Genomic DNA, 22,618 nt, shown 5'->3' on the forward strand with positions numbered 1-22,618 from the left:
GAGACGCTAGAGTCAAAGTTTGTGAAACATTTTTGCAGAAAGCCCGAGCTGAAATTGACGAGCTCATCCAACAAAGACATGATCTTAAGGACGAGCTGGACATGGTCCACCGTGAACTCAAACATGTGTACGACCTACAAGGTAAGCGGGAGGGGGAGACACACATCACCCCGTCTCTCCTTACCCGCGAACCTGCACTTCACAGCCAAACTCTTAAAGCTAAAGAAGAAGAGGAAAGCCCACGTCCTGACACTATCTCACCTGCTGGCCCCGTCCCGGAAAGACGAGCCACCAGTCATCGCACAGCCTCTAAAGAACTGGACAAGCTGGCAAGAAACATCCCTACATTCAACCCAAATCCAGCAGGTGGCAACGACGTATACTCTTATTTAACCGATATTGAATTTCACTTACAAACTGTGGACAATGTCACGACTTGGGACAAGTTATATCTCCTTCGGACCACTTCTGGGCGCATCGTGAGAAGTTTCCTGGATCGCCAGCCAGAATCTGTTAAAACGAATTATCCACAATTACGACAAGCCCTGATCCGTGAATTCTCTGATCCAGAGTCGGACCAAGGCATCCTTGCGGCAATGGACCTCAAACAAGCTCGTCTGGAAACGCCGCAAGCCTACTACGAACGTCTGCGGCTCGCCTACTTCGGACCGAGGAATGAGGCACACATGGAAGAGGACGTGAGTTTCAAAATGCTTTTTCTGCGGAATCTCCACACAAGTCAAAGTGCGCACCTGGGCGTTCTAGTCTGTCCACGGACCCTGTCAATTCAACAGTTACGTGACCTGGCCCACAAAGCGTACGTAAAACAAAAGGCTGTGTCTGAAAAACCTGCAAAAAACCCCACAGTGTGTGCCGTCTCTGCGCCCGGTCCAGAACTCGCCCTGGAAGGTGCACAGCCTACCAACTACGAACCCGGCAACAAACAGTCCCGACAATTCCAAGCCGGCAGAGGATAGCGAAGCCCTGGGGGGTGTCCGCCCAAGGCCGCAAAATGATCGTTTCGGGGGATCCTGGGACCGGCATCGCTTCCCCCACAACCAAAAAGGCGGAGGCAGCTGGGAGGCCGACCGACACCCCAGAAGGGGCCGACCCCGATCTCCCCGAACCACAAGCCCAGATAAACGGCCAAGGGACCCCTCTCGACATGACAACGGTAAACTCAAAATGGAGCCCACATCCGACAGAAACAGTGCAGCCACGCCCGAAGAAGCAGAACTTCTAAGAGCACTGAGAGAGCTTGTCCAAAAGAAACCTCACAAGGAAGACAAAGATAAACCAGACACCGCATGACTAACCCACAGGCCTGGAACCAATGCCCCTCAAAACACTGCTGTCAAACCACAGACTATCACACCAGCCGCTGCATCACCAAATGACAGCGCCACTCACTCCCTCAAGCTGACAGCCCCGCAAAACACTGCTGTCAAACCAAAGACTATCAAACTCGCTGCTGCATCACCAAATGACAGCTCCACTCACTCCCTCCAGCTGACAACAACACTTCCTGCACAAGACTGCAGCAGCTCTCACAACAAAATGCCAGACAGCGCTGTCCTAGTAATCTGCACCAACAACGAGACACTAGAGACCTACCCTCACTGCTTGTCAATCAACACACAAGAGCCCATGCCACAACTCCTGGGCAACCTCATTGAGAGAGGAGTGGCACGAAAACTGTACTTAACCATCACCTTAGAAAAGGAAATGCAGCTCGAAGCCCTGGTGGACACAGGCTCTGATCTAACGCTAATTTCTGCTCAACTATTTCAAAAACTCAAGTCTGAAGCGCAAAGACAAAACCGAACTCTTAAATTCCACACTTGTGAGCTGAACGTGCAGTCATACAGCCAGAACGACATCCAGCTAAGGAACTTAGCTCCCATTCACCTGGCAATCGGTCCTATGAGCATAGTCCACCCTGTCTATATTTCCCCTATGAACACTTATCAATTTCTTATAGGCAAGGACCTGCTGGACCGCTTTGAACCCTTGTTAGACTTCTAGCATCTACAGATTTGGGCTCAGGTGCGCGAACCCCTCCCCCTCCAGCCGCACAAATCCATTGAGCCAGAATGCCAGGCCACAAGGATCGTGGAAATTCCCTCAGCCAGACATGAGGATGAAATCCCCACAGCTGTTCAGGGTTCAAGTTCGCTACTCTGCACGTTCAGAACAACGCCAGACTCCGATAATTACTGCCCCCAGGTAAAAACTCCCCTGCAGCTGCAAGACGTAACCGCAACAGACATTATCCTGGCACTATGGGCAGACAACTCAGCTATAAGCTTGTCACTATTCAATGCAATTCTTGAAAAGACTACAGACCTGCCCTACACCTGCAAACGCACCCGTTTCCCTTTGAACCCAGAACCATCCTCATTGACATCTGCCAAAGGGATCTGTGCCTTGAACTTGACATGGAATCACCGGCACTTGACCCATTACTTCCTGATCCTGGAAGACCCAGCTCACGACGTCTACATTGGAGCAGACATCTTGATTCGCCTCAAGGCTCATGTGGACATGTTTAATGAGGTTGTATGGGCTCCATTGATTTCACAGCCACCTGTTCCCATCAGTCATGACAATCTACTGTCAGGTCAGACCATCCCTGAAGTCTGCACCCTCATCAACGAACAAGGAACAGTCGTACCTGCTTACACGAAAGGAGTCGCCGTGCGGCTCAACCTGCGACAGGGCCAAACCCTAAACCACACACTGGCTTTCTTCCAACCTTCACCTGAATGTGTGGAACTCGGACTCACCCTCGAAGCCACACCCCTCACTGAAGTGTCATCTCGGGTAGTCTACATTCTGTTCAACAATTGCAGAGCAGCTGACATCAGCATCCCCAAAGCCTACCGACTGGGATGGCTAGTCAGTAATGACTTTCATGACTTTGAACTGATACTACCCGTAATAGGGCCCATTCCACCTGCACTGATACCTGAGGGACATACTGACATGTCACTACATTGTTCACAGCACCCTTCCAATTCATTGCCATCACATCTGTCATGTCGGTAGCCAAACACCGTGTGTGCAGAACAGAGCTGACAGAGGACCAACACCTCACAGTGTACACAGTCTCCCACCAGCCCGTCAGTGAAGCTGACGCACCTGCCATGCCGGTTGAAACCAACCCGACTGATGACAAACCAACAGAGGAACCATACCAAGGTTTCGAATCGCAAGTGCAACAAATTCTACAGGATGCTGATGCCCTTCAGGATGATGCAGACCGCCAAAGACTAAAACAAGTCCTGTACAAGTTCAAAGAATCATTTGCGAAAGACTCTTTAGACTGTGGTCTGACGGACCTCCACACAGTGCGTATCCCCACGCACCCTGAGGCTCCGCCCACCTTTGTCAAGCAATACAAGATTCCCATCGCCTCACACGAACCGGTGCAGGAAATCATCGAATCAATGCTTGAGAAAGGTGTCATTTGAACTTGCAATAGCACCTACTCTGCGCCACTATGGCCTGTTCTCAAGCCTAATGGAAAATGGAGACCAACCATTGACTATCGCAAACTAAATCAACAGGTGCCATTGTCACGATGGCCCATGACTCAGCTGGTACAGGAAATCCCACAAATCAGAGGAGCCACCATCTTCTCTACACTCGATGTGGCCTCTGGATTCTGGACCATTCCAGTACACCCTGACGACCAACACAAGCTGGCATTCACGTTTGGCAACCGACAGTACACCTTCAACAGGTGTCCGTTCGGATATGCAAACTCACCAGCTGAATTCAACATATTCCTGAACAAAGCATGCCCAGACGCCAGGATGAGAGGTAACCTGATTTACGTCGACGATGTGCTTATGAAAAGCACGACGGTGGCAGACCACCTAAAAGAAATTGACTATGTTTTAAACCAGTTATCCGCTGCCGGCGCCAAAATAGCCCTCCACAAGGGGCAGTGGTGTAAAAGCAAGGTCAATTACGTTGGCTTGCTCATTGGACCACATGGCATTGAACCACAATCAAACCGTATTCATGCCATTCAAAACATCAAGCCTCCCACTAACGTCTCAGAACTTCGAAGCTTTCTAGGAGTTTGCAACTACTCCCGACAGTTCATCGAAAACTATTCAGACATCGCCAGGCCTCTAACAACTCTATTGAAAAAGGACTGCCCTTTCGTCTGGTCAGATGCTCAAGAACACGCCATGGTAGAACTAAAAAGACATTTGTGCACAGCTCCATGCCTTGCTTACCCTGATCCACAAAAAGAATTCCACCTGGAAGCTGGGTTTTCAAACCAATGTCTCAGTGTTGGCCTATACCAACAACATGACCAAGACAAAAAGGTAGTCGCATATGCCAGCAAGACACTTCTCCCTCCAGAATGTAAATTCTCAGACTGCGAAAAAGCTTTGCTCTGTACAGTGTGGGCAATTCAGCGCTTCTCCAACTACATTGGTGCACAGAAAGTCATCATAGAAACATGCCACCAGCCCGTCATGTTCCTCAATAGCCAGCGAATCCGCGACGGCGTGGTCACCAATTCACGCATTGCTACATGGCTAATGGCTCTCCAAGGACGAAACGTCGAGGCAAGATATGCACAAAACCACAAATCCGCTCTAGGTAACGGCTTGGCGGCCTGTCAAAACTGCTCTGACAACTCTCCTGCTGCAACGCTGAATACACCTGAGCCCCAGCAACCACCACTGACCTGCCACAGGTACTTTGACAAGAATGCGTGCGAAGGCATGCCCACAGCTTACGTTGACGGATGTTCCTACAACAGCGAGGGCATCCTAAAGGCAGGTGCAGGGGTACTGTGGGTGAACGACCACCCATGCCCACCACAACACTTCAAGCTGGGCTCACAATCATCACAATATGCAGAAATAGCAGCAATTCTCATAACTCTGCAAATCGCAGCATCCCATGACATCAAAGAACTGCTCATCTGCACAGACTCTAACTATGCAAGACTCAGTTTTGTGTGCCATCTCACAACATGGAAGCAAAATGGTTTCACAACCGCCAACAACAAGCCTGTCAAGCATCAACACCTGTTCCAAGAATGTGTCAACATCACAACTACACATGACATTACCGTGTACTGGAAGAAGGTGAAAGGACATTCTAAACTCCCAGGTCAGGACAAAGACCTAAACGACCACACAGATGCACTAGCAAAAACAGGTGCCCTACACGGTGAACCGTGGTCTTCCCCAATACCCACGCCCACCCCCAACGTAGCAGTGCTAACCCGAAGCAAGAAACCATCACCTTCTACTGCACCTGCTTCACAGATGCTGTCACTGACCCCACAAATTTCCAACAACGACCTTGCAGAAATGCAAGCCTCAGACACTGCCATAAAGACTATGATTCTCCACCTCAAAGAATCCTCCCCCAACCCAATCACCCCGTCTGACATCACTGATAACTCAGATCTCAGACACTTACACAACAGCAGACACATGCTGCGTGTGCGGGACGACATTTTATGGTTTGTCACCGATGACACCACTTCGCCCAAGCTCGTTGTGCCCCGATGTCAAAGGGGGGAGATGATAAACCACGCCCACAACGCACCATATGCGGGGCACCACGGTACCAGAGCCACGTATGAGACACTTAGACAAGTGGCATACTGGCCAGGTATGCAGCAGGATGTGGCAGAGTATGTGAGAGAATGCCTGGTCTGTTGTCAGTTTCACCCAACAAACCTGACTCACAGAGCCCCGTTGCAATGCAGAGGAATCACATTTCCCTGGTCAGATCTCCAAATTGATTGGGTGGGACCGCTGCCCAGATCGAGCAGAGGTAACAAATACTTTCTCACGGTGGTGTGTCAGTTTACCAAATGGGTAGAGTGTCTGCCAGCACCTAACGACACTGCCCAGACAACGGCATATCTCCTGATGAACCACATCTTCTCCCGATTTGGCCTACCGCTCAGAGTCAATTCTGACAGAGGAACTCATTTCACCACAGAGATCATGCAAAAGATCTGGAGAATTCTAGGGGTACAAGCTAAACTTCACATCAGTCACCATCCGATCTCATCCGGACAGGTAGAAAGGTCTAACCGAACGGTGGTCGCCATGTTGAGAAAATATGTGTCGGCTAACCAGAAAGACTGGGATGTGAAACTTCCCCTGGTGCTGATGGCTATCCGAGCCACGCCGCAGGAATCCACCAGAGTGGCTCCATTCGAACTCATGACTGGGCGGCAGATGACCCTGCCCTTACACCTGTTGTACCAACCAGGAGACAACAACCTCGTCACTGCCTATACCACGTCCCAATATCTGGACGAGCTCCATAAACACCTGAAAACAACTTTCGCTTTCGCTCAGCAACACCTGAAGACCAGCGCTGAAGGCCAGAAAGCCTCTTACGACCAAAAGGCATCACACCAAGAACTCAGTGTGGGCGACAAAGTCCTGTACTACAGTTTCGCCTTGCCACCCAAGCAACTGTCAAAAAAGTTTCTGCCTCACTGGACTGGACCACATGAAATTGTGAACAAACTCTCTCCCGTAGCATACCAAATCCAGCTTAAACGGGGACCAAGAGAACCCGTTCTCAAATGGGTCCACCGCAATCAAATTAGAAGATATGTGGCCCGTAGTAGGGACAGACAAGAAGAGGCCAATACAAACTAAACTCAACCGCCTTCGTTGCAGGAAAAGAAGACTGTCCCATCTCCCGGGACAACCCTCGCTGACCTGTGCCTTCTCTCTCTTCCCCTTTTTCTCCATACCTCTCTCTCTTTGCCTGTAACAGGATGCTGCTGTGGATTGCCATCATGTGCCTTCAGTCGACCAGAGGCCAACCACCACCCGATGTCATCTCACCAGGGCCAGCTTCGGGAATTGTGTTGAGGGAGCAGCCCGGACTGCTTATAACGAACTGCCGAACACACACGCAGAAAGTGTACGTACGACTCGACCCTCGAAACGTCTACCGTGCACACTACCCGAGAGCGATCGCTCAGTACAGTTGGGCCGGTGCCAGATGGACGGAAACAGCCCTGGACCATGCTGAAGCTGACATCGTACACATGTTGAACCAACTTGAAAAGGTGACTCTCACCCAGGCCGAACTGAGTGGACACAACAGACGGTCCAAAAGGTTCCTCGGAGCCCTACTCGGAGCAGCTGCAGCTGTGGGCACGCTGTTCAACATTGGTATGTCTAGCGTCAACGCCGTAAACATCGCCACGGTACGAAGACATGTAACAGAAATCCAGACGGAACTCCCACAGCTGAAAGACCAACTCACCACACAAAGCGCATCCCTAACCACCATAGGCAAGACACTGAGAGGTACAGTCACCATCCTTAACACACATAACGTCATGTTGAACCAAACTGTGAACTCTTCCAGAATGACTTTGCCCAAACTCAGTTGGTCACCGCATTGATGTCCGACATGCTCAGAGAAGTGGGCTCCTCCATGGACAACCTAGCCATGGGAAGGATCCCGCCTTACCTAATACCCCTGAGTCTCGTACAAACCGTGCTGGCTTCCGCCACCACCGCACCCACGGATCCGATACAAACCCATCTTGCCTACTCTTTAGGTAGCGCCATTCCACTGTACGTCGACCCGGCACAGCGGGAGGTGGGCTTCCTCCTCAATCTGCCAATCATCGAATCAAGCCGAATCTACCATCTTAAAGACATTGTCAACATCGGATTCTGGCAACGGGACACTCAGTTTAAAGTACGGACTCCAGACGTGGTAGCCTACCACGACAGCGACCCACAACTGTACCTAGCACCTAACCTACACATGTGCACCCGCACGAAAGACATTCACTATCTCTGTCCCAGCAAACCTTTTCTCAGAGATAACACCGATGGGATCTGCGGCCTCCAACAACTAGCCAACGACGCACGTTGTCCGGCTGATGCGAAACCTCGCAACCAGGTCACCGAGACGCAAGCTGAGATTGTAGGAAACCGATGGCCCGTGAACACTCCAGTACGGTCAGCGACACTGACCTATGACCAACACGACACGGCTACACGTGTCAACCTGCTCAACCAAAGCATGTGGATTCAAGTCCCACGAGGAGCCATCCTCCACCTAGATGACCTGGCCTTGTACCACCTCCCAAGTGAAGAGTACCAAGCCGAGCTAGAAATTCCGTCTTTCTTCAAGAACCGCAATTTCACTCTAGATCCCGAACTGGAAGATTGGATTGCAAAAGGGGGGTCACAAATCATCGACATAGCTCCCCTGGACTCAGCCCTTCAAGCATTGTCTCGACTACCCATCCTGAACACTTCACCTGTGGTGCAAACATGGACAGCAGCTGATACCGCACTATGCATTACCAGCATCCTCGGACACGCCCTAGCTTTGGGTTTGGCCTATATCCTGTACAGAAGGATCAACGCAATTCGAACCTCCACAGCCAAGCTCACAGAGGCAGTCTCCGTCGGCTTCAGGAGAAACCTCCGGAAGGATGACTCCCCACTAGAGCAAGCTGAAGACCTCATCGAGCTCAAACTGCAGTCCTAAGCAACACCCGTGTGCAGCCTCCTCCCATCCATACACCTGCCATCTGACCATTGTTACCGTGATGACTCGACTAGGCCCATACACGCCCTGTCGACTCATCAAAGGGGGACTGTAACGGAGAGCAGATCACCAGTTTGCATGGTGATTAAATTAAATTAATTAATGCAGTCTAAATCTACAAAAACCCCTGTCTCGCTCTGACTCAAGCTATTCTGACATTCCAAGCACTCTCATTTACGACACCTCTGTTGTCTTGAGATTGCTCTGCGCAAGACGTGCGGACCAAATGGCGCCGAAAAATGGTGTAAATCACTGATTGCCTCTCTGAAAACACAGATCTCTTACTTCTAAATCAACAAAGACCGTCTGTTTATGGCCTGGAGAGCCTAACGCTGACCAATGAGAGCGATCCCGAAAGCACCCCCCCCCCCCCCCCCCTAGGGAGTCTCTCGGACACTGATTTACATGTAGACACTAATTAACTCTCACAACAATAAAACAGTGTTGTAAGACCAGATGCCAAAACATGTGGTCTCTGCTGAGTACATCAATTCAAGGAGTCCAACAAACGCACACACATAACCCTCGCCCCGCGGCGCAAGGACAAAAGTTCAGCGTGCGGTTGTGAACTTTGAAGACGCATTCACACACACACACACACAGAAACACACGCAGATCCTACCACGTGTGACCAAAATCCTTGTGTAAAATATTTTAAATGTATTTTCTTGATGTGTGTATGATCCCCTGTCCCAAATATTATGCCTATGTAGTTTATTGGCCTGTAATCAATCTGTTGTGCCCAAAATCACAAGAAATTATGTATCTCCTTGATTTTAGATCATAGAACTGTCATTCGCGGTATTGCCGTGTTCCACACGATGATGTTGAATCTTTAACACAAAATATCAGAGAATGCATTGTTTATTAAAATACCAGTGTTATTAAAGTTATGGACGAATTCATCGTTTCAATACCCCACGGAAAGGGGCGTATAGACCTCGAAACGTCAGGAGGTGGGCCCGATACGTTGTTAAAGACGATTGGCCCACGTACGTGAGGGGGGGCGTGAGTTTAGCCCTTTAAATTTTCGCGCCCCTCTCCTCTCAGTGCAGTCCGCCAGAGAGAGAAAGACGACACGCCTCCTTCCCTCAAGGAAGCTTCGCTCGCTTTTATTTTCCTTTTTATTTCCAAGTCTTTTCTTAGAACTACTATTACTTCAGTTGATAGTCTTCTGAAACCAACCCACGAAACCAACTTAAGGCTAAGATAATCTTTGCTGAGTCTTCGCTCGCTTCAAGTCGCTATAGCAACCAGAACGCTGTGACCACGTGATCCAGGTGCCTTTATCCAACACAGACGAACACACACAGAAGGCCGATCTTCCAAACAGAGTAACGTAGATCTTTTAAATTTGCAATCTGAAGGAAATGCTGTTTAAAGTTGTCTAAATATTACTAAGAAGTGTTGGGGTTTTGTGGTGAATGACTAAAACTGTTTCTACCTCTCTCTCTAAATTCTCTTTCACACACACAAACATACACATTCACACACACACATACTCTCACCCACGTGTGCCGAGACAAACACACTACCACGTGCTCACAGAAGCCGCCGGCACACCCACCTCTCCTTACAAACGCTACCATCTCAACATCTCACACGCACGCCTAAAATCATTCTTATCTTTACTATTAGTTTCCTCTCGCTGATTCTCTCTCTCTCTCTCTCTCTCCCAATCTCTCTCCCTTCCTCTCTCTCAACCTTTTATTTTTGTTGTATTCTGTATTACGATCGTTATATTGTCTGTTTTGTTTATGCATTTTTACTCCTGCGTGATTTAAAGTAATTGTGTAATCGCTAGCTTGTTTAAATAAACTTTGTTAAATCATTTGAATTAAGTTTGCCTGTTTTGTTTCAAATTCTGAGTCCCTGAGGAGTGCAGATTTTACCTTATAAGCTCTACGATTGTTTTATTATTAAAAGAAATCTAAAATTGTCTAAAACACGAAGATAATTATCTTTCTTTGTGGCCACAAGAAAGTGTTATCTATCAGTGTTAAAGACGCCCGATTTCTGTTCATAAATTATACATTCTGTCCACCGGACGGCCCGTCTGCATGATAAATGAACATTCTTCGGCTTCTACCTAAAATTTCCCCTAATTAAATCAATTCTACCCATCTCTATCAGTGATTATTACAAGTAATTGTGTAATCGCTGATACAAGCCGAGGTTTTGACCTATTCCCTATTTTGAATAAATTAATTTTTGGAAGCAACAGATGCATATTCACATTGATGAATATTACCGCTGATTTGAGCTAATTAATTCCCCAACATAGAGTCATTGTTGTTACAATATAGAATGAAAGTCTGAATATATATAGAATGAATGTCTGAATATATAGAATGAAAGTCTGAATATATATAGAATGAATGTCTAGGGCCCTTTCGAGTGAACGGGCGAAGATTGTAGATAGCTGTGGGTTGTCCCTGTGAGGTAGAAGGCATGTTTCTTTCTGTAATGTTTGCCTGATAAGCAGGAACTTCCTGGGCTGTGAAGTTCAACGCATTCGCTCTTCCGCGATGAAATAGCGAATACATTTCTTCATCAGTAGAACGATGTTGAGTACGGTTGCCAGTATTTTGGCCCGTACACGCATTCACCAGGGTGTTAATTAGATGATCGTTATTTAAAATTGCTGCTACTAAATTTCGTGTGGACTCGCTCATTGTTCAAAATGTGTATAAAAAATAGTAGATGAATAACACAAGATGGCGCTGATAACATCAGATTTTCATTCCATATATTCAGACATTCATTTTATATATTCAGACTTTCATTCTATATATATATTCAGAATTTCGGGGATGGAAAGATGGCGGCGCTGTGAACGAACGCGTGAAGTTTGCCTCCCGTATACATAAAACTTTTCTCTAGATTGCACCAAATCCTTTGAAGCCTCCTTGCTATCCAAAGCCGCCGAAAGCCTAATCTTTCATTCCTGGACGACAAAATGAGCAAATCCCACGGTGGTCGCAGTAAAAACCAGCCTCAACTTACTCAGCACTTCAACTCGCCGACGCCGAGCAAGGAAGTTAGCGGGGCAGCTTCTACAACAGCAGGAAGCACGGGGCAGCTAACCCTCGAAATGCTAGTCGGAGAATTAGAGAAACTACGTAAAAGTGTAACCGGGGAACTCACCAACTCTCTGCACACAGCGCTGGCTCCAATCAATGCCTCACTTCAGTCTATAACTGACACGGTAGCGGCCCACGCTAACACCATTTCTGAAATGGAAACTGCTCTCACTGCCCATTCAGACGGACTATCCACTCTGGACAACGAAGTATCTTCACTGAAAACGAGGTTGGAGTCCACGATGCAGGCGAATGAAGCATTACAATTGGCAGTCGAAGACCTAATTTCCCGCTCCAAACGCAAGAATCTCCGCATTATCGGTATTCCTGAGGGAGCGGAGGGGAGTGACCCTCGACTGTTTATGTCCAAGCTGCTCAAAGAGTTAACCGGTGACACACAACAGGACCTGGAGCTGGAACGCGCACACCGTGGCCTGACCCCGAGACCATCAGAAGGCTGCCGTCCCTTTATCATCCGTTTTCACAAGTATATTCATAAAGAGCGCGTGCTTTTGTGGGCCAAGAAGAACAGGGACATCTCGTTCCGTGGCCAGCCTATCAGGATCTTTGAGGACTTTAGCGCCACGCTCGCCAAGAAACGGGCCAAGTTCAACAAAGTGAAATCCCTGCTCTACACTGACGGCATACGCTTCGGTATGGTCTACCCGGCTCGGCTGCGGGTCACTATCAACGGACAGACTCGCACTTTCGACTCGGCGGAGGACGCAGAACTTTTCTACCAGAACTTTAAGAGTAAGTGACATAACATGGACCTTGCAGACGGACAGCCCGGTTTACGAGGTCAATTGGAAAATAACTATGGTGGCTTAGAATGTTTACTCTGTGTCAGAGGAACAGCAATTTAAAAGTTTTTTTTAATTATTTTTTTTTTTTTTTTTTTTTATTATTATTATTATTGTTTTTATTTATAAATATTTTTTAAATAAATAATAATAATAAATATTATTATTATTATTATAAAAAAAATTTATAGATATATATTTTTTTATTTACACCTTTTTTTTATTTATTTTTTTATAAATAATAATGATGAATATTATTATTATTACTATTATTATTATTTTTTAAAAATTCTCTCCTTTTATTCCTCCCTTTTCTTTTACTGGTGCACATATGTTACATGTTTAAGGGAAGCACCCTCTGCCTAAGAATCCACTGAGATGTTACCTCCTGCGTACTCTCCTGCGTGGTGGGATGGGTTAAGGATATTTATGTTTCAAAGTTTTCTTTTTTTGTCTTTTCTTTGTCTTACGCAGTTGAAGCTAGTTCAGGCTTCTGTTGTAGTTCAAACTCACGGGGCAGCGTTGATATCGATTTACCTACTCATGTACTTATTATTATTATTGCCTTTATTGTCATTGCATATAACAACGAAATTTGAATTGCACTTCCCATGGTGGTAACACATAATATGACAAAACTACATTAATACATAAATACATTAGAAAAGAGAACAGATAACATGATAAAATAGCTAAAATATAGTCATTAAAATTTCAGAGCAGTCTAAATGCTCATGAGTTCAGGTATTTTATAGCATTTGGATAAAAACTATTCAAAAGTCTTGAGGTGCGACCCCGGAAAGATCTGTAGCGCCTTCCAGATGGCAACAAAATGAAGAGGCCGTGACCTGGATGGGAACAGTCCTGAATTATATTTTTTGCCCGCTGCATGCATCTGGTGTGATATATGTCCATGAGTGAGGGGAGCTGTGTGTGAATTATATTTTGTGCTGATTTCCTAACTCTGTCCAGCGCTTTTTTGTCAGCAGCGGTGCAGCTACTAAACCACACCAGAATATCGTGTGAGATAATACTTTGGACCAGTGGTGTAGTCGGGGCCATACGCACGTATACTCCGTATGCTTACTTTTTCCCCAGGGCTGTTTGCGTATTACAACTTCTGAGGATCAATATTAGCGTATACCCTCCGTATACTCACTTGTTTTGCTGATTAAGACGTCCCTAATCTACTCCTGTTTTAGCGTCCCCTTTAACTGTATCCCAAGTGTTTTTTTTAACTCGCGAACGTTTGTTGTAATTGGTGCATTTTTGTTTGAATTCTGTCGTTCCCCGCCCCCGACGACGCCGTTATCGAGCATCATTCGCAGGATGCCAGCGAGCGAGCACAGTGTTCATCGATTGACGACGGAAGATGGTTTCACGTTGAGGCAGTCAGGTAATAAACGTATTTGAAATTAGTTTAATTACAGCTACCGGTAATTACAGTCTGTTATGCCGTTGCTGATTTATGATGCCTTTGCCTCATCATGATTTCGTATATGGCAGAAATATAACGTTATTCAAGCAGCACAGGATTTTTGAAGTTATAAACATTTCAACTTGATAAAGAAGCATATACATGAATCAGAAACTGATCAGAAATTATGTTTAAAGTAGCTAACAAGCCACAGACAGAAAGTCAAATACACAAAAAATACTCAAATTGCCATCATGATGAATATTTGCATAAAACAGTCTGTTAACGTTATGTGTTAAATAAATGCAGCATTTGGGATAAAATCAGAAGGCTGCTTTGGGATTTGTGCATCTGCTACTGACTGTCATTTAATGTTTATCCAACAACAAATTTAAATTAAATAAAAATTGTAATGACACATTACGAGGTTATCCCACTGCAAATACCTTTTAAAAAGCAAACATTTGTGATGTGTTATCTTATGTCTTATGACAAAGTAAAGACTTGGGTAGATTATGCGACCCATGTTAGTTTAATGATGCATAATTCAAGTCTATCTCTGTCTCTATCTCATCTAGAAAATGGTTGGAAGAGGAGAGAAAAGGAAAGTCAGTCTAACTGACTATTTTGGAAGGTAGGCCAACTAAAGGAAATTTCATAGTGTCCCACTTGTAAGGGTAAATGTTGGCTTTTGACCTGTCAGCCAACAGCAAAGGTAATGATTACTTTTTTACTTTTAGTGTGCAGAGTAAGAGAAGCCATGTAGGCCAGTTCTACTCAAAAACCAGCACAAACCCAAGTCAGACCAGCACAGCCCAGACCTCCAGCACAGGCCATTATCAGACCAGCACAGGTCCAAGTCAGACCAGCACAGACCAGACCTCCAGCACAGGCCCAAGTCAGACCAGCACAGACCAGACCTCCAGCACAGGCCCAAGTCAGACCAGCACAGCCCAGACCTCCAGCACAGGCCATTATCAGACCTGCACAGCCCAGACCTCCAGCACAGGCCCAAGTCAGACCAGCACAGACCAGACCTCCAGCACAGGCCCAAGTCAGACCAGCACAGCCCAGACCTCCAGCACAGGCCATTATCAGACCAGCACAGACAGCTCAGGTCTTTCCAAAGTCATAATAGGAAAATGCTTACTATAGTGATTTAATATTTAGTAGAGTAGAAAGTAGGTTAGTATTATGTGTCACTCAGTTATAGTCTTTTGTTTGCTCATAATTTGATGGGCATCTCACAATGTGGCTGGATTTATAACCTGCATAAGACTAGTAGTTCACTATTAGGATTAGTTCACTTTCAGAGACTAATATGTCATTTTTGTAAAACACATAATTGCAATTGTTAAAGGGATAGTTCACCCAAAAATAAAAATCCTATCATTAATTATTCACACTAATATTATTCCAAACCCACAAGACTTTTGTTGATTTTCACAACACAATTTAAAATATTTTGCATTAAAGGTTGTATCAGCGATTTCTAGCCTAAAACATAAAGTGTCAATTTCAGCTGACCTTTCTGCACGATCCGCTCGCTGCCTGCCCTATAAATTGTCTGTGAAAAAAACGCGTCTCTCTGGTCAGCCTAGGGTCCGAGATATGCCAAAAAAACAATCGGCACTACCATCCTTTCCACACATAAACAAATAGTGTTCCAACCAATCAGCGTCAGGGGTTTGGTGTTGTGGACTTTCCTACTGGTGCTGGGATGTGAGGGAGGCGGAGCGAAAGTCCACAACACTAAACCCCGGACGCTGATTGGTTGGAACACTGTTTGTTTACGTGTGGAAAGGATGGTAGTGCCGATTGTTTTTTTGGCATATCTCGGACCCTAGGCTGACCAGAGAGACGCGTTTTTTTCACAGACAATTTATAGGGCAGGCAGCGAGCGGATCGTGAAGAAAGGTCAGCTGAAATTGACACTTTATGTTTTAGGCTAGAAATCGCTGATACAACCTTTAAAAGGTGTACACTGTATTGTCCATTACTTTCAGATGATTCAATCCAAAATATATTCATTAGTGTTTTGAACCTTACAGAGAGCCTTACAGGTTTGGAATGACATGAGAAGGAGGAAATAATGGCAGGATTTTCATTTTTAAGTGAACTATCACTTTAACATTAGTCTGTTATTTATGAAATTATAAAGCACATCAGTCTTATAGGGTAGGCTTTACATTAAAATTGTGTGCAATGAAATCATGTTTTTGTTTAGGTCCTGGCATACCATGTACTGAAGATTGGCCGGACATTTGGAGTAAAAGCCAATGGGAAGCTTTTAAATCAAAGAACCCTTGGTTGGGGTGCAAGAATAAGAGGCTTGGTATGTGATTGTTCAATCTGACTTTAATTCATATGAGCTTTTACTTTTTTCACAATTTGTAAAATAAAAGCAGAGACTATTGTTCAAGTTAAATTAATATTAAAATGACTATAGCATAACATATATAACATGGAGTTTTTTAAGGCATATGTTTGTTTGTTTTTCTTATTCTTTTAAAGATTTTATAAACATTTTATGCTAACAACATGAAATTCTTGACCTAGCTGTCTTTGAATGAAGCATGGTTTATGGCATTTGTGGTAATAAATTTAAAAAATGCAGCTAAAATCTAAAATAAACAAATGACAACTGAAATTAATGGCATACAACTAATTCCATTTTTACTTTCTTAATTACAGGATGCCTGGTCTGCTGTAATGCAGGATCAACAGGGGTCTTTAAAGAACAAGGTGTCCAGATTTCCATGGAGTGGTCTACATTTCAAATTCAAGGTTCTATCAATGAAAACAGGGACACTGTTTTATGTTCATTAAGGAACAAAATCAAAAGACATTATTGCTCAAAAGCACATGCTCATGCTGAAAATATAGAAAACTTAAAAAAAAAAGATGTGCTGGGAAAAAATGTGGACACAATGAACTTGTCGTTACTAAAAGAGACTTACTCAGTGTTCAGAACTGCATATTACCTAGCCAAAAATAATCGTCCCTTCACAGATCACGAAACGCTCGTAGAACTCCAGCAGCTAAATGGAGTCAAAATGGGACACATTCTGCACTCTCGTTTCAGTGCCACCAACATTATTGAAAGCATTGCGAAAGAAATGCAGTGTTCAATTGTGAATAACATTATTAGATCCTCAAGCAAACTAGCTGTACTAATAGATGAGGCTTCCACCTTGAGTAGAAGAACCACCTTGATTGTTAACATCAAAACCTCTGTGCTAGGTGAACCGCCAGAGTTCATATTTCTTGATCTAGTGGAACTTAAGGACCAGACATCTGAAGGAATAACTGATGCTTTAATGAGTTGCCTAACAAAAGCAGGATTCACAGAGGAGTGGCTAAAACAAAACTGGGTATCTTTTGTCTCAGATGGTGCTAGTGTAATGTTAGGAAAACACTCTGGTGTGTCAACTAAATTGAAAATGAGATTTCCAAACCTGCTCACTTGGCACTGCATGAATCATAGGTTAGAACTGGCAGTTTCTGATGCTGTAGATAAAGTTACTGCTATAAATCACTTCAGAGTCTTTGTTGAAAAATTGCACAACATCTATAGCAAATCAAACAAAAACCAAAGAGAGCTTTTAGAATCAGCAGCTGAGGTTGGCTCTCAGGTTCTCAAAATTGGCAGAATCTTAGATGTTAGATGGGTTGCCAGCAGTTTTCGGACCGTTCGGGCTGTCTGGACCTCTTTTACTGCTCTTGCCAGACACTTTGAAAAGGCCTCCAATGATGACCAGAGGACCTGCACTGAGAGACAGACATACAGAGGCTTGTGTGACAGACTGAAGAGCCCAGAATTTCTCTGTGATCTTGGTTTGATGTATGATACCTTGCATGAACTGTCCATTGTCTCTGAGGAACTACAAGCTCAAACTATGACCCTACTCAGAGCAGATCTTCTTGTGAAAAGAGCAATCAGAGTTTTAACATCATTTAAAACTCAACCAGGAGAGAAACTATCAGCTGCCCTGGAAGCAAAGGATCATGGCACATTTAAAGATGTGCACTTGAAGTCAAACCCTAAGATGAAGTCCATTAACACTGAGGAATTCTTGCAAATTGACAGTCTACAGAAACGTCTTCCTTTTGAAGAAGACATTCTCAAAGATTTAAGTATTCTTGACACAAGCAGGTGGCCATCAGAGCCTAGCATTCGTTATGGTGAAGCAGAGATTTGTAGGCTTTGTGCACGTTTTAATGTGTGCCCTGACCAGGCCATTAAGGGAATGCGAGACTTAATTGAATCTCCCCAAACTGAAAGTCAGAATTTGAAACCCCTTAAGAACTGCATGCAGACTTTTCCTGTAAGTACTGCAGAATGTGAAAGAGGTTTCAGTCTGATGAATACCATCTTGACCAACAAGAGGTCTTTGCTTCTTGTTTCACATGTTTCAAATTTAATGATGATCAACCTGAATGGCCCACCAATTTCACTGTTCAACCCAGAGAAATATGTTAATTCCTGGGCAAGACATCATCGCACTGCAAATGACCCTCAGTCACGTCAATGTAAATCTGTAAATATAACAAAAAATAGTAAATCTGTTTGGAACGTACTGTAAAAAAAATGCATAATAGATAAATGTAAATAAAAAAAACGCCAGATTGTAAATGTAGTTTTAAATGTATATATTCCTAATTAACAAAAAAAACAATGACTTGTAAATTGATATAAATGTATATGAATTGATATATACCTAATAAACCAAATAAACAATGACTTCTGACATGTTTTTGCCTTTAATTATTTTTTTCTCTGGGGGGGTGTAGTAAACCACTTTTTTTTTTTAGGACTACACCACTGCTTTGGACAGAACAGTTGTAAAAGGATAAAAGCAATTTCTGGGAGAGGTTAATTTTGTTGAGTGATCTGAGAAAGTACAGTCGCTGCTGAGCTTTCTTCACAAGGGCTGTAGTGTTGGTTGCCCAGGTGATGTCCTGTGAAATGTATGTCCCAAGGAATTTGAAGTCCTTAACCCTCTCCACAATTTCTCCATTAATGTAGACGGGGGCAAGGTCAATCTTCTTCCTGCGGAAATCTACCACCACCTCTTTGGTCTTAGAGGCGTTGAGAGACAGGTTGTTGGTGGAGCACCAGGCGGAGAGTTTTTGGATTTCATCCCTGTAGGCGGACTCATCATTGTTGTGAATAAGTCCAACTACAGTGGTGTCATCTGCAAACTTGATAATAGTATTGCTTTCATGAACTGGGGTACAGTCGTGAGTGTATAAAATGTAGAGTAAGGGGCTCAACACACAACCCTGGGGTGCCCCAGTGCTGAGTGTGAGAACAGATGAAAGTTGCGAGCCCAGACGAACTGACTGGGGACGATCTGTAAGGAAGTCATTGATCCATCTGCAGATGTTTGTGCTGATGCCCAGTCCATGTAGCTTGGACACCAGTCTTCCAGGAATGATACAATTAAACGCAGAACTAAAGTCCACAAACAACAGTCTTGCATAGGTGCCAGGATGTTCAAGGTGGGTCAGCACACAGTGCAGGGCTGTGTTGATGGCGTCAGCGGTTGACCTGTTTGCTTTATAGGCAAACTGGTGCTGGTCCAGTGTGGGGGGAAGGGAAGATGTTATGTGTTTTAGCAGCAGTCTTTCAAAGCACTTCATAACAGTGGAAGTGAGGGCCACTGGTCTATAGTCATTGAAGCTACTCACAGCAGATTTTTTCGGGATCGGCACAATGATAGCAGATTTAAGGCACTTGGGAATGGAACAGGTAGACAGAGAGAGGTTAAAGATGGAAGTGAATACCCCAGCCAGCTGATCTGCGCAATCCCTCAACACTCTCCCAGGGATCCCGTCGGGCCCGGCAGCCTTCCTGGGGTTCACGCCAAGAAATGCCCTCCTGACCTCCTCTTCTCTTGATTATTTGATTATTTTTATGGATATTTACAGCAATCTTTGCTTTGTTCTATGCAACCCAGTCGGTTGATACATTTTTTTATTCTTTATTTTTTAATCTTTTTTTTTACCTGTCATCCCGAGTGTTTCCATGCAGTCTTATCATAGATGGCGACCTCAGATCAAGTGGTGGGACTAGGATCTATTAGGTTTACAAGCTGGAATGTAAGGGGGCTAGGTGGTCCTATAAAGAGGGCAAGAGTATTTTCTCACCTAAAGAGCTTAAAGTCTGAAGTAATATTTCTCCAAGAAACTCATCTACGTATTAGTGATCACAACAGACTGCGGAAGCCCTGGGTTGGCTACATTTTTCACTCAGGTTTTAACAGCCGTTCAAGAGGCACAGCTATACTTCTACACAAACGCTTACAGTTCTCCCCTGAGCAAATTATCTCCGACCCTAATGGCCGTTATATTATAATCGTGGGAATGCTGCTCAACACACCTGTTATCCTGGCCTCTGTCTATGCCCCAAATTGGGACTGTCCAAGCTTTATGACAACTCTGTTCTCACAACTACCAAGCCTAGATTCACACCATTTAATTTTCGGAGGAGACCTTAATTTAATAATTGACCCCACACTTGACAGATCCAATTCAAAGAACTTATCCCTGTCCAATATGGCAAAAGCCTTTATTTCTCTCACGGATCAGATCGGCTGTGTAGATGCCTGGCGCTTTTTCCACCCAAGAGTTAAACATTTTTCATTCTACTCCCCGGTTCATCATACTTACTCGCGTATTGATTATTTTTTTGTAGACAAAATTTTAGCACCCTCAGTGAAATCTTGCGAATACTCGACTATAGTAATCTCAGACCATGCCCCAATCCTGATGGATCTTGAACTTTGTTCAAGGCCCAAACATTCTCTGTGCGACTAAATGTAGAACTATTATCCTCAGATGCTTTCTGCAAATTTGTAACAGAGAAAATATCTTTTTTTATTCAAACCAACAAATCCGAGTCCACCTCCCCCTCCCTCTTGTGGGAAACTTTAAAAGCAGTTTTACGAGGTGAGATAATCTCTTATAATGCCAGAATTAATAAGCAGAGAAAACAACGTATTGACAGACTGCACGCGATGACTCCCAATGGCAACCTTAGAACTGAGAGTATTCTGCTCTTGCTTTGATAGGTTAGCGTAGCAGATAGCTAACATAAGATCCATGAAATAAAGACCCAGGAAACCGGAGTAGAGAGAGGCCTTTAGTAAGGATCTTTCCAATTTTGTAAAACTGTAGAAACATAACAATATGGCATTACAAACTGCCCATATATACATATACATGAATATGCAACTCAAGTCTAACATAAAAACTATCCCATAAGAAAAATTAGCCATTATAATGAGACTTGCAGGACTAGTAAGCATTTAAGCTAACTTTAACATGGGTGTCTATGGAGAAATGCTAATCGCGATTAGCATCTATTACAACATACATATTATGCTAAAACGGACAATACACAAACACTACAGCAAATTAGATATACTTTCTACAGAAATACTTACAGACTTAGACCTTCAAAAACTACCAAAGGCAAAGAGAAAAGAGTAACTGCTGCATGTCCTCTCAATAGACTAGAGTCAGAAGCAAACAGGAAACCAACGGCAAGAGAGGAGGGACTAAAATATGAAAAATCAAATGCAATACAACTTTACACCACTAGATGTCTCTAATGCAACACAAAGTGGGGGCAGAACAGAGAGGCTCAAGCTTCAAACAGAATTTGATATACTTTCCACATATAAGGCAGAGTCCCTCCTAAGACGCACAAAGAGTACATATTATGAGCACGGAGACAGAATCAGCAAATTATTAGCCATGCAACTGAAACACCAAGCCTCTTCTCGATCCATTATTCAAATTCGTAAAACCCCTTCCACCTTGGTCTCAGAGGAAAGGGAAATTAACGAAATATTTACTCAGTTTTTTATTACTCTTTACAAATCAGAAGCTCCATCTGACACAACCTTCATGCACAACTTTTTAGATAACTTAGTTTTCCCTGGATTAGACAATACCACTACAAACCGCCTTGATGCCCCACTCTCTCTAGATGAACTTTTGGTTTGCCTAAAATCTATGCAGAACGGCAAGGCAACGGGACCTGACGGCTTCCCTGTTGAATTCTTAAAGAAATTTTCCGATCAACTTGCCCCCTTGATGTTAGATATGTTCAATGACTCTTTGGAGAACGGAGCACTCCCCCCATCTTCAACCCAGGCCTCAATTTCATTACTTCCCAAGCCCAATAAAAATTTAGAAGAGTGCAGCAGCTGGAGACCAATCAGTCTGCTCAATTTCGATGTGAAATTATTGGCTAAGATTCTCGCCAACCGTTTAGATCCTCACCTCTCTAAGATTATTTCTGATGATCAGACTGGCTTCATAAGAGGTAGGCAACTCTCTTCAAATATTCGTAGGCTACTTAACATAACACTCTCTGAGCCAAACAAAACAGCAGCAGAAATGGTCATTTCTATGGACGCAGAGAAGGCCTTTGACCGGGTAGAGTGGGAGTATTTATTCACAGTCCTCGGTAGATTTGGTCTCGGTCAAAAATTCATTTCATGGATTCGGTTGTTATACAATAATCCCACAGCATGCGTAATTACCAACTCTACCCGGTCCAAACCATTTCCGTTAACACGGGGCTGCAGGCAGGGATGTCCCCTATCACCATTGTTATTTGCTCTCGCCATCGAGCCGCTGTCCCTTGCCCTTAAAAGCTGTTCGTCTTTCACTGGGATCACCAGAAATGGAATGGAGCATAGGGTCTCACT

At 44.4% G+C, this 22,618-nt stretch overlaps 1 protein-coding gene across 3 annotated transcripts in view; it reads right to left on the reverse strand.

The window, feature by feature from the left end:
- LOC309508491 (uncharacterized protein) overlaps positions 1-15,743 on the reverse strand; it is a gene marked incomplete at both ends in the record, with an annotated part of 398,710 nt that extends 382,967 nt beyond the window's left edge. Inside the window, 2 exons of one of the 3 annotated variants that reach the window (XM_082183141.1) lie at positions 14,670-14,929; positions 14,969-15,072. In XM_082183141.1, the coding sequence (XP_082039267.1) occupies positions 14,670-14,929; positions 14,969-14,984 (276 nt within the window). Of the gene's footprint in view, positions 1-13,516 lie in introns of those variants that run through there. The other 2 variants (XM_082183142.1, XM_082183140.1) reach the window with 2 other exon arrangements.
- Positions 15,744-22,618: the final 6,875 nt, after the last annotated feature.

Source organism: Leuciscus leuciscus, assembly GCF_965113295.1.
Source record: "Leuciscus leuciscus genome assembly, chromosome: 10".
Classification (NCBI taxonomy): domain Eukaryota; kingdom Metazoa; phylum Chordata; class Actinopteri; order Cypriniformes; family Leuciscidae; genus Leuciscus; species Leuciscus leuciscus.